Source organism: Triticum aestivum, chromosome 1B, assembly GCF_018294505.1.
Source record: "Triticum aestivum cultivar Chinese Spring chromosome 1B, IWGSC CS RefSeq v2.1, whole genome shotgun sequence".
Classification (NCBI taxonomy): domain Eukaryota; kingdom Viridiplantae; phylum Streptophyta; class Magnoliopsida; order Poales; family Poaceae; genus Triticum; species Triticum aestivum.
This window is the reverse complement of record NC_057795.1, coordinates 47876382-47892808: the sequence shown is the minus strand read 5'-3', so window position 1 is coordinate 47892808 and position 16427 is coordinate 47876382. Positions and strand designations below refer to the sequence as shown.

The 16427-nt window shown below is 43.5% G+C and overlaps 1 protein-coding gene across 1 annotated transcript; it reads right to left on the bottom strand.

Annotated features, from left to right (window-relative positions):
- Nucleotides 1-4886: 4886 nt before the first annotated feature.
- LOC123106005 (E3 UFM1-protein ligase 1 homolog) lies at nucleotides 4887-15078 on the bottom strand. Its single transcript, XM_044528204.1, has 20 exons — nucleotides 14745-15078; nucleotides 13754-14065; nucleotides 13391-13657; nucleotides 13268-13315; nucleotides 12646-12711; nucleotides 12461-12564; nucleotides 11542-11635; nucleotides 11409-11465; nucleotides 10855-11296; nucleotides 10610-10764; nucleotides 10375-10440; nucleotides 10204-10272; nucleotides 9835-9924; nucleotides 9651-9716; nucleotides 8451-8497; nucleotides 8317-8380; nucleotides 7645-7722; nucleotides 7487-7549; nucleotides 5885-5977; nucleotides 4887-5408 (listed from the first exon to the last, which is right to left on the bottom strand). The coding sequence occupies exons 1-20, from the start codon at nucleotides 14916-14918 to the stop codon at nucleotides 5304-5306; spliced, it is 2460 nt and encodes an 819-aa protein (XP_044384139.1). The 5' UTR covers nucleotides 14919-15078; the 3' UTR covers nucleotides 4887-5303.
- Between the last annotated feature and the right edge of the window lie 1349 nt (nucleotides 15079-16427).

Here is a 16427-nt window from a genome sequence, read left to right as displayed (position 1 = left end):
AATCGCGCTATGGGGCTCGGTTTCGGGCGTGCGTGGGTGCGTCCGAACGGTCACTCGACCGCGCGTCGAGTGGTGGTGGTGGCATCGTCGGACCTGGCCGGAAACGTCGTCGGCGACGAGGTCCGCGGCGGTGGTTTTCGGGCGAGGACGAGGATCACGCTAGGAGGCACGGGAGGAGGCGCGGACGGCTGGGAGGCCTCCTGGCAGCGCTACGGGCACGAAGCCGTGCTCGAAAGCGAGCTCGGCCGATGGTGGCCGAGACGGAGGGGCTCGGCAGCGGCGACGAGTTCGGCCACGACGGCAACGATGGCCTACAGGCACAGGAAACGACATGGGAGTAGGGGCAGGAGAGGGAGGTGCTCACCGAGCGGCTAAGAAAAGCCCTCGACGGGTTAGGAGCGCAGGGGAAGGCTGAATCGACGACGGCGGCGTCGCGTTGGCCGGAGATGGGGACGAGGACGAACGGTGGCCGCGGTGCTTCCCGGCTCCAGCGAAGGGCGCCAGTCGAAGGAGTCGACCCCGGCGGAGCTCACCGACAGGGTCAGCGGGCGCGGGGCCGCCGGTGGCCGCGACAATGATGAAGGGCGGCGGCGACTGTGCTCGGAGGTGAACGGGGAACGAGAGGGAGGCGAGGAGAAATCTGGTGGGGAGAGGGAGAGGTGGAGCGGGCGGAGTGGGAGTGGCGGTAGGTGAGGGGGAGGATTCGAGGCGTCGAGGGGGCGCTCTTATCCCCACCCTCGTCATCGACGGCGAGGCGGTCCGGGACGACCGCGCCCCTGTAGCGACGGGGTCGGTCAAATAGGAAGGCGACCCGGGGGGTAAGGTGGGCCGGTCAGCGCAATGGGCTAAGGCCCAGGGAGGCAGGGGGCTTCTCCTTCTTTTTCTCCTTGCTTTTCCTTTTTCTTTTTTTAAAGCTTTTCTGCTTTAGCTATTTTAGGCCACTTAGACATTTTGCAAAAATGTTGGTTCACCACCAATATTACCTGAAGAATATGTTCAATATGATGAACATTTTATTTTTCATGTCTAAGCATTTTTGAATTTCACACATAAATTCAAATTGAATTCAACTGGAATTTGAAACGGAATGTTGATCAAAGTGACCAAGCACTGCTATAGCAAAATGATTAGCTTGATCTCAGGGATTACTGTAGCATCATTACACCGGGGTGTTACACCCTGTATGCCATCATCTTACCAACCTCCACACCATACTTCTCCTTTGTCTTGTCTATGAGTGTTTGAATTCCTGCTTTAGGATCTGTACTGGAGCATTCTTCAACTACTTTGGCCACAAACCTAGTAGGAACCTTGCAATTCTCACCACTTGGAGCACATGTATGCTCTAATTGCAGCTTCCTAATACAAAATGTTTTTTCTTTCCCAACTACAGATGCAACCATGTGAAAGGGGCAACCTTTGTCCGCACAATCAACTATGATCGTGTCTTTGTTATTCCAGTGGTAATGGAAGTTCCTTCTCTGTGTCACATGCAAGTTAACCAATGCTCTTCTAAACTGGTAAACATCAACAAAACACATGTGCCCAGAAAATTTGTTCCTGTGGCATAAGCCTATTTTCATCATACCATATCCTGGCTTTCTTCTTTTTTGCCCTAGACTTTCTACCAGATGAGGGACAATACAACACTACTTCTTCATCAGAATCATTTTGAAGTTTATCATCTATATCTTCATCAGATAGGGAATGTAGTCTACCTCAAGTTTGTCTTGTGAACTGCAGTGTGATCTACTTGTTGGACCTCTTCTAACAGGTAATTTCTCAATTGGTGCTGCTTCAACAAACCCCTCTTCTTCATCCTCCTCCTCAGCTTCGCAGAATAGATCTCCTGGCTCTGAATTACCTTCATAAACCCTCTTCCTCTTGAGATCTTCTATTTTTTGGTGCAAATCTGCATCATCTTGCTCCTCTTCCTCTATCCCCTCTTCAGAGCTATCCACATCAATCTCTTCTGTCTCCATCAACTCATCCTCTTCCATTCTTTCTTCTACTTGTAGTACTGGAGTGTCATCAGCAAACTCGTTAAGAAAATCATCTAACTCTTTCACACAAGCTATGTCCTTCCCCTTTTTAACATTGCAACTCTCCTGAGTGAAGAGATATTCTCCATAGGAGTCCTCTGTGTGAGCACAAACAACTGGAGCACACATATCTGCTTGATGTTCACTGGTCTGACTTTGGTAGAGCACACCTGCATCATCTATATTGTACACCTTTGGAGAACCAATCTCAGAAATTGGAATTTGCTTTTCACATCCATCTCCAATGTTGATTTGCAACTTTGCCATCTCTGAGTCTCTTCTTTTCATTACTGTGATAGTAACACACCTCTTCTCCTCATACAATAGCAACATTTCTTCTACATCTTCCTCAGATTTGATTAGCTCATGCCTGTCATTCCTACACCCTCTTGCTTCACATAGTACATGGAATCCTTTTGATCATAGCCCTCTATCCCAATAATAGCTAATATGTTGATATATGTGATATCTGATTCACATAAGGTCCTTTCTAGATTGTCACAGCCTTGGAAATGAAACCTCATGTCCCATGGTTCATCATCATCCAAACTGCAAGTTCAGTTAACATTACTTTCAGTTAACACCAGATTCAATGAATAGAAGTGTCAAACAACAGTAAATATCATTCATTCAGTTCAGTCAATTGGCTGAATTTAACACTAAATTCAGTCAATTTAGCTAAGCTAACACTAAATTAAGTTATCACAAATGAGCTTAGTTAACACAAACAGATGGTAATCCACAATTAAGCTCATATTCACTTAACAGTAAATTTGGTTCATCAAATTTATTCTGTTAACATAAAGTTTACTTGGACTACAACCACTAATTCCTAAACTGAACTACAAGCCCTAATTACTAAACTGAGATTCAAACCCTAATTTCTAAATTGAGATACAAACAGAGCAAATAGTATAGCTACACTAGCAATATCACACAAATTGGACAACTACACTATCATATTCAAAAAGAAAAATATGAAATGGGGAAAGAAAAACACTCACTCCACGACGCCCAGGCCGGATGTGAAGTGGTTGCTCGGCCCTGGATTGGCCTTCCAGACCTGGGCCAGTTTAGCGGCCGCACGTGCCTCAATGTCGTCGGAGCTCATGTTGAAGATGTTGCCATCCTCACCGCGCTCATCTCCGCCGACGAAGGCGGATCGAACGGCGCCGACCGTACCAGGGAGCACCGTCGGAGAGCGAGGAAGCACGGGGCGGCCAGCAGCATCAACGATGGAGAGGTCGCCATCGTCCTTGCCGTCACCGGATGCGCCTCCGCCGCCGCCGCCGACACCTCCGGTCGCCGTGCGGGAAGTGAGCTAGGAGATGAGATGTGATTTGAGGGAACTAGCTGGTTCAGGCCGGCTCGTTAGGTCATGTGCGACATCGTCTAACGGCGTGTCATGGGCGCCGTCATCCCCTATCCACGTGGCGCCTGACAGCGGGCCAACCGGTCAGTTTTCCACTCAGATGCGCCAAATAGTTGGATCAGTGTTTTTTGAAACTGTCAACGCAAACGTGGTGGTTTCTTGAAGAAAAAAACAGAAGGTGGTGGTTTTCTGTTCTTGCGTCCCCCGATGTGGTGGTTTTTTGCAGTTTACTCTAGAGTTGGGCTAAAATTGTGAAATAATTTGGGTAGCTCCTCAATGTTAAAGGGAAAAGTTTCCATTGGACCGGCTGATCCAACCGATGCATCCGCCTATAGCCCAACAGTCGGATTGTATGTGGGGTCGAATGGTCTTGTGCTTATCTGGTCCCGCCTTTCTCTAGTCTCTAGAAATATCCAGCTCCAACCAGAGCATCCCTTTTCTTTCGTGAGTCAACGCGAACACATCGTTATCCATCCACAATTTTCCACTGCTTCTTTCTCAAGATCCTGGTCATGTCGCTGCAACTTAACTTTGTACCCTCACCGCCCAGCCCGTTCTGCAACTTTGTACCCTCACCGCCCAGCCCGTTGCTTTTACTCCTACTGCACACTGCGTTGCTATCGACGCTGCTACTAGGGAAGCGACCGCTTCTGCAGGGAAGCCATCGCATCCCTGGTGTTGTGGGACGTGGAGTTTCTGCACCCGAGCTCATATGAACTTGAATGAACAGTAAAATCGAACAAAAATCAAAAAAAATTCAAAAATTTCCAAATTTTTTGGTAGAAACATTGACAAAAGTTTTAAGTGCTTGCAAAAATTCGTCATGAAATCACATTTCTAGAAGGCGTGGCAAAAAAAACAAAATCGGTACTCTAAAAATGCTACTTTCAAAAGCATTTTGGAGGCTGAATTTATTTTTTTTGCCACGCCTTACAAGAATGTGATTTCATGATGAATTTTTGCAAGCACTTAGAACTTTTGTCAATGTTTCTCTGAGAATTTTTTTGGAATTTTTTGAATTTTATTTTATTTTTTTTCGATTTTACTGTTCACCGAGCTCAAATGAGCTCGGGAGCAGAAAGGCACTTTCGGGTATTGTGTTCTCTCTGCAGCCTCGATTTCTTTGGCAACGGTGGTTGACGGCTGCGCACATCAGCCTTTTTGCGGCCTGTACGTGATGTTAGGTGCCTCGAACGATGGCCACGACGGTCTCACAAACGATGGCGATGAACGATAGCCGCGGCAGCATTTCTACAACATCGTTTTCATTGCACCTTTTTTTTGCAACATGATCTCTGTTATGACCTCCGTTGCAAAAGTTGTAAAAGAGATCTACAACATCACCTATGTTGTAAAAAAAATCTGCAACGTGATCTTCGTTGTAAACGTTTCTGCAACACGAGATCTGTTGCAAAGGGGTCCACAACATTCCCTTTGTTGCAATGCGAGGACGGGGTTTGACCGTTGGACAGTTGATCACAAGATAAAAGGTTCTCGACAAATATTTGCTTGCAGTCAATGTTCGGAAAGGACTACCAGAGTTTCAAGGTGTTTATACCTCAATACATGATGTCAGTCGGTATTTGGTTGCTCGTCAAAAATTAAGAAGTTGATTCTGCTGTCACACGACCCCCTAGAATGTACACGGTGTATTACACAGAAGGATTCCTTTTCATTCAGAAATTGCGACGCCAGAGGGCAACAAATGAGCTCACGGCGCAAACATGCAACCGACATGCTAAACTAGATTCAGTTGATGAGTGCGCTGAGTTGACCGAGTATCGCAGGGTGGCTGCTTGCATCCCTAGCTCCAGTGCCGACGATATATAGAGAGGTCTGTGTATTTACACGAGGGCATGGCGCACCACCATGCACACAATGTTTGCTGCTCACTCTTTGGTCGTGCCGAGGGCCAGGGATTTCAGTTCTGGCATCAGCCTCTCTTCTAGGTCTTCCTTCTTCTCCAGCATCCGGTCCGATGCACAATCATCATCCTGCAGGGCAAAGACACGATGATGCATGATTGCGCAAATGATGAGCACAGACCATATTACTTGATGTATATCAGAGGGTGTCGGGTAGATGGGGAAAGCACAGAATATAAATTAAGAGTACATGTATAGAGTTCAGTGCAGAAACGGGATAAAGTTACGGAAACGCTACGCATGGCAAATCTAACGTTTTTCATGGCAACTCATGTTTTCCTTCATGATGGCAAATTTAGTTTACAAGCACGTCAATCTCCTGGGAAACACAAATAAACTGAGGCGGAATTGCCATGCTTGCCAACTAAACTTGCCATCCTCGGCACACGTAACTTGCCATGAAAACGTTTGATTTGCCATGCCTAAGAATCTGACATCGGATTTGTAGCGAAGTCCAAAAGTTATGGAAGGATAACCAACTAATCCTTTTATAATGCACACAACAGTGAGCAGGGATATATTCGAAATGGTTGGAGTGGACTTACATCACCCGTGGCAGCAGCTTGTAGTGCAAGAACTTTCACGGTAGTGGCGTGATATTCAGTTAAAACCTTGAAGGTTGAAGCTGGTAGCTTGTCCTGAAAAACAGAGGATATGTATGATCACACAGGCACGGATTTTGCTAAATTTAGCAGTATTATCTGAATATGTGAAATAAGCCAACATCACAGGCAGGCCAAAGCATTCTAATTCTGTAAGACTGCTATAAAACTAAAACCTAAGAGGCTAAGAAACTATGGCCAGAATGCAGACTGCCAATCATTAATCGAAAAGCCGGCAGGATTTTGATGGCTAATTATAATATCTGGAAATACTGGCGGGGCCGTGGAGCGACATACAGGAAACATAATATCTGTCATGCTGTTTCAACAGGTTATGAAAAGATCAAACATGCAAAAAAAAGAGATAAAATTTAATAACACCGACTAGAAAGATTTATTGAGCATTTCAATTTAGAAATAGCCCCACAACTTCAAAACCAGCAAAGCTTAGTCCCTCGACTTTTAAAACCGGATAAGTTTAGTCCCCTGTGCCGCTTCGGGTGGTTCTCTAACGACATGGGGTGGTATACAGAGAATAAAGGGGGGGCAGGGAAGGTTGCGCGCTGCCTTCAGCCTTACATCGCACTGCCCGCCGCCTCGTGGGCGCACAAACAGAGCAGCAGCACAGCACTCCAGTCCATGCCAGCTGCGACATATGCCTGTCTGACTTTGCCGATGGCGAAACTGTCCAGGTGCCAGCCTGCTGGATGGCGGCAACGCGACTTTCCGGCGAGAGTGGACTTGCAGCACTGGCTTGATGTGGTCCGCTCGTAGTAGATATGTTGCAGGTCGATGCATGTAGGCAGCAAAAGCAAAGCAAACTGCTAGCTCACATATGCACGTTAATTTATCACTGATTCGGTCGTTCAGAGGTTGAAGATGCTCTTACATGATGTGAGGGAGATAGAGAGCAAGAATTAAAGTGGACAAAAATGGGTAGGTGTGGTGCCCATACTTGCCAGCTTGAGTCAAAAATCACTCCACGGCGACAGGAAACCACTCGAAGCGGTACGAGGGAGTAAGCTTATCCGGTTTTGAAAGTTGAGGGACTAAGATTTGCTGGTTTTAGAGTTGAGGAACCATTTCTATACTTTTGAAAAAGTCGAGGGACAAAAAATATACTTTTCCCTTTGTGCAATATGGGCAGAAATACGTCCAACAGTGACAACCGAGGATTCCCTCTGCCTACGTTACGAGTCTTGTGATGCAAGGAACCAAACCCCTCTATACTAATTACTGGTTTCACTTGTCCAAGTAAAACAAAGGTAAGCCAAGGACACACAATACAAACAGATTAAATAGCCGTTCTTCGGGGGAGGGGGGGGGGAGGGGGGTGCGAAATCAAGGGGTTTATTGTAATAAAGGACAGGATAAGAAAAAGGTGGACAGGTGATTCTTCTGACAGCTTAATAACACACTTACAAACCAGCATATCAGACAAATAGTATCAAAGATTCTGTGATCAGGATCCTGTTGCTATAAGTTAACATATTCTACTTGAACTATACCAAGTGTATCTTAAAGAGAATACAAATCAACAATTACCTTCAGTAGTGTGATGACAGCACCAACAGCCCTTCCAGGTGCCTGAAGACCCTTGTTGTGTGCCTACGAAATATTCAAACAGGATGTTTCTCCGGTCAGCCTATAAATACAGAGCGAAAAGAAGAGTTTTATTTCAGGAAAGATACAATAAAACGAACCTGGAGAAAAAGTAGAGCAACGACTTTTGGGAGGAAGGAAACTGGATCAGTCTCTGAAGAAACTTGTGCTATCAAATCCTTCAATTCATACACGAAATTAAGGTGTCAGATAATTAGCACTAGAATTCAGCCATAAAGAAACTTAGCATGTATGAATTATTTATTCAGCACATTATGCCATATTGAACATTAACGTCTTCAGACCCTACCAATCTATAAGAGCGCCTACGAGTCTAACAATCTTGGTAAATTTATATTATCATGGTGATTTTGACTTGCGTTCTGCTATTCCGTACTTGCACTATTTTGATGTTTAAAAACACAAGAAACAACATTCTTTTAACCATGGAAAATACCATATTTTCTTGGAAACAGAGATCATCCTGAGACACAGGGTTGTGAAAAGTGCTACCAGACTGTTTCAGGTTATTTGGGCGGTTTGCTAAGTTGAGAATTCGAACACACAAGAAACAATTAGTGTTTGGGGCATATCAAATAAGTGATGAATTGGTAATACACTCATTCCAACTGAACTGGGGATCAAGGGGAACGTTTAGGGCCTAAACCAGCAACAACTAAAAACCTGTTAGGCCTAGTTCGAGAAAGTCGGTTCTCACTGGTTTTCCAGACGCTGTGGTGCTGCCATCAAGATAGAAGATACCAAGAACATACCTTGCGGTAGGAATGCAGCATTGATCGCTCAAGTCTTTTATCAAGCTTCTTAAATAACAAGCCACTGAAAAAGAGAGTAAGCACTTTGATAATCCAGCCAATGTGGAAAGCAAGTAACAAACATAAAATGTTACCTTTCCTCTGCTGTATCTCTTAAGGCGTCCATAAATGAGTCAAACCGCTGTTGTGGATTTCGAGGAAAAGGTTAGAAAGAGCTACAAAGTCCAGTTATATTTGGAGTTGTGGATCTCAAAGACATAGCAACAGTCACTTGTTCATTTGTTATTTAGTGTACGCGTTTAGACAACAAAGAACTCACCAGTCATATGCTTAGGAACATACAGATATTATCAACTAGCAAAGAATAACAGATTAGTGAGGAAGATGCTTCTGACATGCAATCTTATATCTGAACTAGTGTGTCAGCCCTAGTATGAATTATGTACACATTCCGAAGAAAGAATTGACTACGTAATACTCGAGAAGAAATTGAACACTTATCTTCTCGTGTCAACATTTATTCAGGATATATGCTGCATATCTATTTTATTAGTTATTACAGGATCAAACAATTGGTGTTCTAGAACACGCAGAAAATTAGCATTAATAGGATTTCGTGGTTAAGTTGCAGAAGGAAAGGATGTTTTAGAGGATATAGACAGCATAGAAGAAATTGTGAATGATGGGTATTTATAACATAGCATCTTGGCAAGCTGGTAATTAACATAATGCAGGAAGCTTCATGGAAGAACTTCATCTATATAAAGATTCATTGCCTCAAAATTGTTGAGTAAGTATTTTATCATGTTAAGCATCTAAACGTCTGCTCTACCCCAGAGACCCAGACATAGTTTTGTTGTATGTTAGATTGTTAACTGCATGTGCTAGCATATTATCAGAATTTAAGCTGCTATGCATACTAGATTTAGAACAAGAAAAACACAGAAAATGAACATGAAGTGGATTTCATTGTTAGTCCACAGAATGACAGGATGTTGTACACGGTATAGGTGTTGGGTATTTACAACATAGCATCTTGGCAATCTGGTGATAAACATAATGCAGGATGCTTCACGGAAGAACTTCATCTCTGTATAGATCATCGCATCAAAAATGTTTAGTAATTTGTCATGTTCATCTTCCAAATGTCTGACCTACCCTAGAGACCCAGACTAAAGTTTTTGTGGTGTGTTAGATTGTTTAACTGTAGGTGCTAACATATTACCAGAATTTAAGCTGTTATGCATACTAGATTTAGAACAAGAAAAATACGAACTAAGGAGTTCAAGGCTTCAATCAATTCATCAAACAGTATTTCTTGGTTACAGACAAACCTTTCCCTCCAGTGCTTCAACTAAAGCTTGAGCCTTCGATGACAATTGCCCTGGAAGATCCTTTGCCTGATGTTTTTTTAACAGAAAGCAAACCCAAGAGGTTAAACCAAATGACATCTTCATTCAGGATTGACACAGGAAAACATTACATAATATATGGAAAAATGAAACAAGTGAATTGTACCAGAAAAGTGCGGTCAGTAGTGCTCAGCTGAGCATGCTGTTCTTCACTGTCTTCATACTCCATTCCATTCTTCAATTTGTTGTCCCTATCCTATTGGTTGTTCAGTGTAAAGTACATGTACTAGTCAGAGAAGTAGGTTACAAAACCTTTTAAACGATTCAGATTTGAAATAGGAGCTATAAGCTAGTCCCAGTTTCTTAGTTCATCACGCAAGAAAGGTCGCTAGTAAGGAAGTAACAAAATCAGGGACGCATGTTATTTTAACGGTTCTTTTGCAACTGTAATATTAAAGCCAAAATGGATACATCACAGAAATTTTTATGAATTATAATATTGCAGGCAACCATACTGTGAGCTTATAGAAGTTACCAGACTAGATAAAATCTTGTCGACTATTGGAGTACCCATAGTTCTTAGCAGATGCTTGTGTAATATGCCCTGCAAAAAACAGGTAAAGAAAGGACCGTAAGTAAAGGCTGCTAACATATTGAGTAGCAAGCGATCTTGTGAGAACGATGCACATAGGCTATAGTAGCTTACAGAGGTAGCAGGATCATCCTCAAACACATCTAGAGCTTTTTCATAGAGTTGCATATCGAGGACAGCCTAACGATGGCAAAGAATAATATTGAAAAAAGTTAGATTATCTAGCACCAGAAGAGAAATGCAGGAAAACAATTTAAAATACAGTAGCAATATCGAACAATTTCAAGGCTATCCAGAAACTATAGTACAGAAAGGAAGCACAAAGAAAATGGGATGCAAAAGCAGATACCTCATCTAGCTGCTTTTGCAGATTATCAAGTACACTTCGCCTCCTTTCAGCATTTTCTGACAGCATGGTGTTCCTTTTCTTCTTCCATGCATCAATAAGCATTGGCCTCAGGTGAGAGGACAATAATTTAATAGGGCCATTTAAGTCGTCTGAGCCTAATGTTGGTTTCAAAAGTTAAGAAATTTGTAGAAGCACAATTTCAACTGAATAGAAACAACAAGGTTAATCTTATCTAGTTTCCTGACCTCCCAACTCTTCTAACTCCGGAGCAACAGCCAAAACCTTTTGCTCTATCAACTCATCGGGGAAGATATTTGTGTTCTCCTCTTTTGGTTTCTCTGGTGCCTTTTTACCACCGCGCTTTGCATCACCTGAAGAACCAGCGTCCTTGTTTTTCCTATGAGCTTTCTTGCCCTTTACAGGGATGATTTCTTCATCATCATCCTTCTCAACTGCTCCGCCTTTGGCAGACCCCGTCGCTTTTCCTCGTTTCTTCTTTGGTCCTCTGTCCGATGAAGCACCTGTACCGCTGGCGTCATTATCACCAAAGTCTTTTGTGTCCGAGTGCTGGACAGATCCTGCCCTATGCTCACTACTTGAATTCATATTCACGGGAGTTCCTTGACCACCAGCACTATGTTTGATACCAAAGGAGTCAATCTCTTTCTCAAGTTGATCAAAAATACCCTGAAATGGACGGAAGAACAGACAAATTGCACTCGTTTGAGAGGTATAATGGGATAGTGCATACATAACTGCAGATTATCACAGGTGCAACAAGCAGGTTCTGACAATTCACCTTAATGAACACATTGCTGAAGACACATGATTCTCCAAAAAGCACTGCTTTTGAAGACTGCAAAGAAAGATTTTTTTAATGTGTGGCCATTTATGAAAAGTACACAAATTTCGATTACTTTAAATATGCCAACCTTGGCTGCCTTCTGAAAAGATGGACAAAGAGACAATATCTTGGTTGCATCAGGGCCACTGATATATGATGGAAGGATCGAAAGAGAATCAATCCTGAAAAAATAAAGGGTATTTTGTAGCAATGAAAACTTGAAAGGTGCTTAGCTTGGCAGAAAAAGGGATTACTAACAGTCAATAGGAAAGGCACAAATAATATCTTGATGCTGCACAAAATGTTGAGACACCCTGTGAAGTCTCAACTACTTCAATGAACTGATGTAACTAATTAATCAATTCATACATCTTGCTATCGCTTGGTCAGTTTACTCCCTTTGCTCCTCTACGCTGATGTAGGTCATAACTCATAAGTCAAACACCTGTCACATGCCATAACAGGATGCAGTGTGTGTGATGGGTGGTCTAGGCCCTGAATCTTGTCATCCTGGTGCTGTAATGGCGTGGAGAAAAGGGAGTGCAGGGGAAGCAAGAGAAAATGTTGACTTGCTTGCGCCTTATTGATAATTCCATCCTTTAAACGGATGGGTTACAGCTCAAAGTGGGATCCAACCAACCTACTCCCTCCGTCCCATAATATAAGAATGTTTTTGACACTAGTGATGGAGGGAGTAGTTTTTTCCCCTAACTTTATCTCTAACCTAAAGTCCTAACTTAAAGGGCATGGAATAGGATGCTGCCTGCTTAGATGCACCACCCTTGGCTTGTAAACCAGCTACAGAGGCCCCGGTCCCATGTTGACACTGGTAGGGAATTCCCCACATGACAAACCAGTTTTATTTGTTCCACACCATGCGTACAGGGACTATCAAACAGAACTGGAAGGCTCATTTTTTAGAATGCATGCCATGTTAGGACATCATAGCATATAACAGTGACAAATAGCAATGAAACCTTGAGACCAGACATGACATTTAACAATACCATTGTCCGTTCTCGATTGCGTCACCCACAGCAGCATCTAGCATATCGACAACAGAAGGATGTACAAAAACAGCCTCCAGTGCAATGCCATCTGGATATCTGGCCTGTAGAATATAAGATAGTCAAACAAACAAACAGGCATTGCATTTTGAACAGGGAAGGGATATTGACAGCTTCAAGTGTACCTCTAAGTACTGTTTAGGCTGGGGAATTGCGAGTTTCTGAAGCACTTCGTACCCAATATAAGAGTTCTGTACAGAAAATGAAAAGTGAAACAAATGGAAGGATATAAGGCATAACAATAATGCAAAGTATGTGATCCGAACACAATTGCTTATCAATGCCGATTGCTAAATATCAGACCAAGAGATTTTCATATGATTTTATATGGGAGTAAAACTGTCTACAAAACTGTGTGGGATTATGTGGAAGAACTAGATCAGTAGTCATGCAAAGGTGTGCACATGAAGCAGTTGAGATCTTGTCTGGATTAATACACATGTTTTTCTGTGAAGCCTACTCATGCAACCAGCTCGAAATTATTTAGTTGTAATAACATGTTAAATAACAGGGAAGGGGAGCCTTGGCGCAGTGGTAAAGCTGCTGCCTTGTGACCATGAGGTCATGGGTTCAAGTCCTGGAAACAGCCTCTTACAGAAATGTAGGGAAAGGCTGCGTACTATAGACCCAAAGTGGTCGGACCCTTCCCTGGACCCTGCGCAAGCGGGAGCTACATGCACCAGGTTGCCCTTTTTTTTTAACATGTTAAATAACAGGAATTAAAATGTAAGCTAGAGATGCCTCAACCTGTGAAAAAAATGCATCAACGCTTTCCTTTTGAGCATGAGCAAATACCTAGCAAAGAAAGAAAAGCACAACATTAAAACATAGTTTACGAATTAGATATATGAACTGCAATGCAGAACTTACAGCTGGTGTCCAATGTACTCCGGCACGGACAGACCCAAGTACAGCACCTTCTTTTAGCAAGGCAACAAAAATGGACTGGAAGAATGAACCTTCCACTGAAACTCCATTAGCACCGTGCATTTCTTGGAGCTGTTGCTGCAAGGAGTTCCAGACAGATGGCAAGTTTGTCGGAACTGTTAAACCTCTTGTCGCACCACGGACCATGGCAGTAATTCGTGAGACGTATGCTGGAGTGTATAGCTGGCCACCTTCTAGCCTTCCTTGCACCTGGAAGGATTTATAGAACTTATAGAACCTTTTTGGTTGAACGAAAGCAGCAAAGGAAAAGACCATTCAAAACATGAGATAGCACAGCAGGCTTACAATAGTTCCAAGCCGAGGCTCGAGAATATTGAGGACTAGCTCTGAGCCAATGTGTAACTGTGCAGCAATCTCAGCCAAGGCAATCTGGCTGCGCTCTTGCAACTTCTCATTTATCTCTTCCGTCACAGTGTCCCAGTAAGACTGTGACATGATCTCCCCGTTGATCAACATCAGGGCCGGATCCTCCGTGACGACCTTTTGTGCCTGCCTCTCAATATGGTAAAGATCCACCCCCAGGGTATCTGATAAATCGACTAGTGATGCGCGCCCTCGCTTCTTGATCTCCACCTTAATCTCATGCTTCAAATGGTCCTGCCACACCACAGATCACCATGGATGACGGATCAGCTAAAATCTGCACATTCTTGGTTGCGCAAGTGTGTTAAACAGAACTAAGGCAGGCAGACATTATCACAGCAATTTATAGCAATATACCAGAGCAATTTCTAGACAAGGCTCCTCCAGAACTTTATTAAAGCCCGAGCTGTTCAAACACGCAATTAAATCAAAATCTCTCATCTGTCTGACTGTATCTGTGGCAAATTGCCAGGAAGAAGAGAACAATTTTCTCTGCTGAGCACTGGAGCAACTCTACAATGTTGCAAGAGGGACTGGAAACAGATGTAGTACTAAATCTAAACCCATCACTAATTTACTATACAGAAATACCACTAGCAGCTGTGACAGTACATCAATTTCCCATGAATGCTCTGAATTTAAACCATCCTTGAGAAGTGATAGCCTACTACATAAACGAAGATGAAATTCACCGCCCTGCACTAGAGGTCCAGGGTTTAGATGTTGATAGCACCCATAATTTCAACGCCTATACCCAAATCCAGGGTAAGTTCTCCACGCCCCATGACACTAGACTGAGTCTAGTTCAAGTGTTCAACCCATTCCCCGCATAGAGACGAATCTGGTTTCCGACAGACCGAGAGGGGAGTGGGGACTAGTAGTAGAGAGAGGAGGGGGGAGAGGCGGGGCTTACGGATGTGATGTACTCCTTGCCGGAGACGGTGTGGAGGAGCTCGAAGTCGATGAGGCCGCGCTCCTGCAGCTTCTGCACGAGCTCCACCACGTTGCGCTCCGACAGCCGCACGCTCGACCGCGCGCTCTGCGCCGCCTCCAGCTGCCGCTGCAGCTCCAGGAGCTCCGCGTCCATCTCTTCCCCGCGCCTTCGCTGCCGGCGCGATCCGCTGCCGCGTCGCCGGAGACGGGGAGGGGGGCGGTTTGCCGAGATCGATCGAGCCGTCGACGGAGTTGGGGGTCACGCGATTCGACTTGCCGGAGGGGGAGAACGGAGCGGCCTGGCTGCTTACTGACAAGCGGGGCCTCGCGATGGGTTGGGTAGCGTCTTCTCACAATGAAGGCGGATAAGAACTAGTAGTACGTATCCGCAGTGCGAAAACGTAGAACAACGACCAGTTTACCCTCAATTGCTTTTCTGCTTTTTGCACCCAACACCTTGAGAGAAAGAAGACGATGTTTCTAATTTTAGCTTCCACTAGTAAAAGAGCCTGTGCGTTGTAACGGGACAGAAAAACACACACACTCTTAACCCAATAACCACGACTTGAGACCTTGATATGTAGACGTTCTTTATTTTAAAATTGCATCACATTTGTGTTTCCGGCGGTGGTCTCAATGCTCACACAACGAAAACGCATTTGAATGTCGTCAATCCTAAGGCGTCTCTCTCTCTCACACACATACACACAAACACACACACACACACGCGCGCGCACTCGCGCACACACAATCATTGAGAGTAAGATGAGAAAAATGTTGTTTTTTCCCGTGAGGTTTTCTAGAGTTGTGCATGCGTGGTTATCAATGTTTTTTCCCTCTCAATCTGGTTTTAATGTGTATTTATTTGCAATTTGGATCGCCGCCAGTGCGGAAAAAAAAACCAGACCGTGCACTATAGATTATGTTTGCATCCAAATTAATAGTTTAGAAATATTTAATAGCTAAAAGTAACAACATATTTGGATTCTACACATTTTTCTAATCAAATTTCATATATAATATGTTAAAATCGGAGTTACGATTTAAAAGATATGGATAATTTTGTTTTAGATAAACTGCGGATTGATTAACTGAAAGGTCAGGGGGTTTTCTGTTAAAACACAAAAAAAACGATTCGTATGACTTAAATATGTACGGCGGTTTGATTACCTAAAATCTCAGGGGGGGTTCTGAGAAAACTAAAAAAACGGTTCGGTATGACTTAAAGATGAACTGCGGGTTGATTTCAACAAACTGCAGGAACTTTTTTTGCAAATAAGGGTGACGGACGACAGAAACCCACCGTGCTTTATTATTTAGCGTCCATTAATTGATCGGTAAAATTGGGCATACAAGATAATTACTTTGGTAAGTTTGTTTAAGATAAAATAGGACGTTTTTAATGGATTCAATTGCTTTGTTCCAGTTAATGATTTTTGAAGCAACTCTCCTTTTATGCTCCACATATCATTTCAAGAGTGTGACTTGGATATTGGCATGGTCTATGATATAATGCACCATGATGGTGGGTGTTGTCACGCCTATCTGTTTCTCAAATATACTGCACCATGATGGTGGGTGTTGTCACGCCTATCTGTTTCTCAAAAAAAATCATAGGAGTTTTTGTAAATTCTTGCAAAGTGATGAAATGCAGATTAAAATC

What these genes read in the sequence shown, in the direction of transcription:
- LOC123106005 (XM_044528204.1), bottom strand. Translation starts at nt 14,918, where the DNA reads ATGGACGCGGAGCTCCTGGAGCTGCAGCGGCAGCTGGAGGCGGCGCAG. An exon ending in TTGATGCATTTTTTTCACAG is followed by an intron (nt 12,712 to 13,267) that starts GTTGAGGCATCT and finishes TTTTCTGTACAG; the next exon opens with AACTCTTATATTGGGTACGA. An exon ending in ACAAGATTTTATCTAGTCTG is followed by an intron (nt 9,925 to 10,203) that starts GTAACTTCTATA and finishes AACAACCAATAG; the next exon opens with GATAGGGACAACAAATTGAA.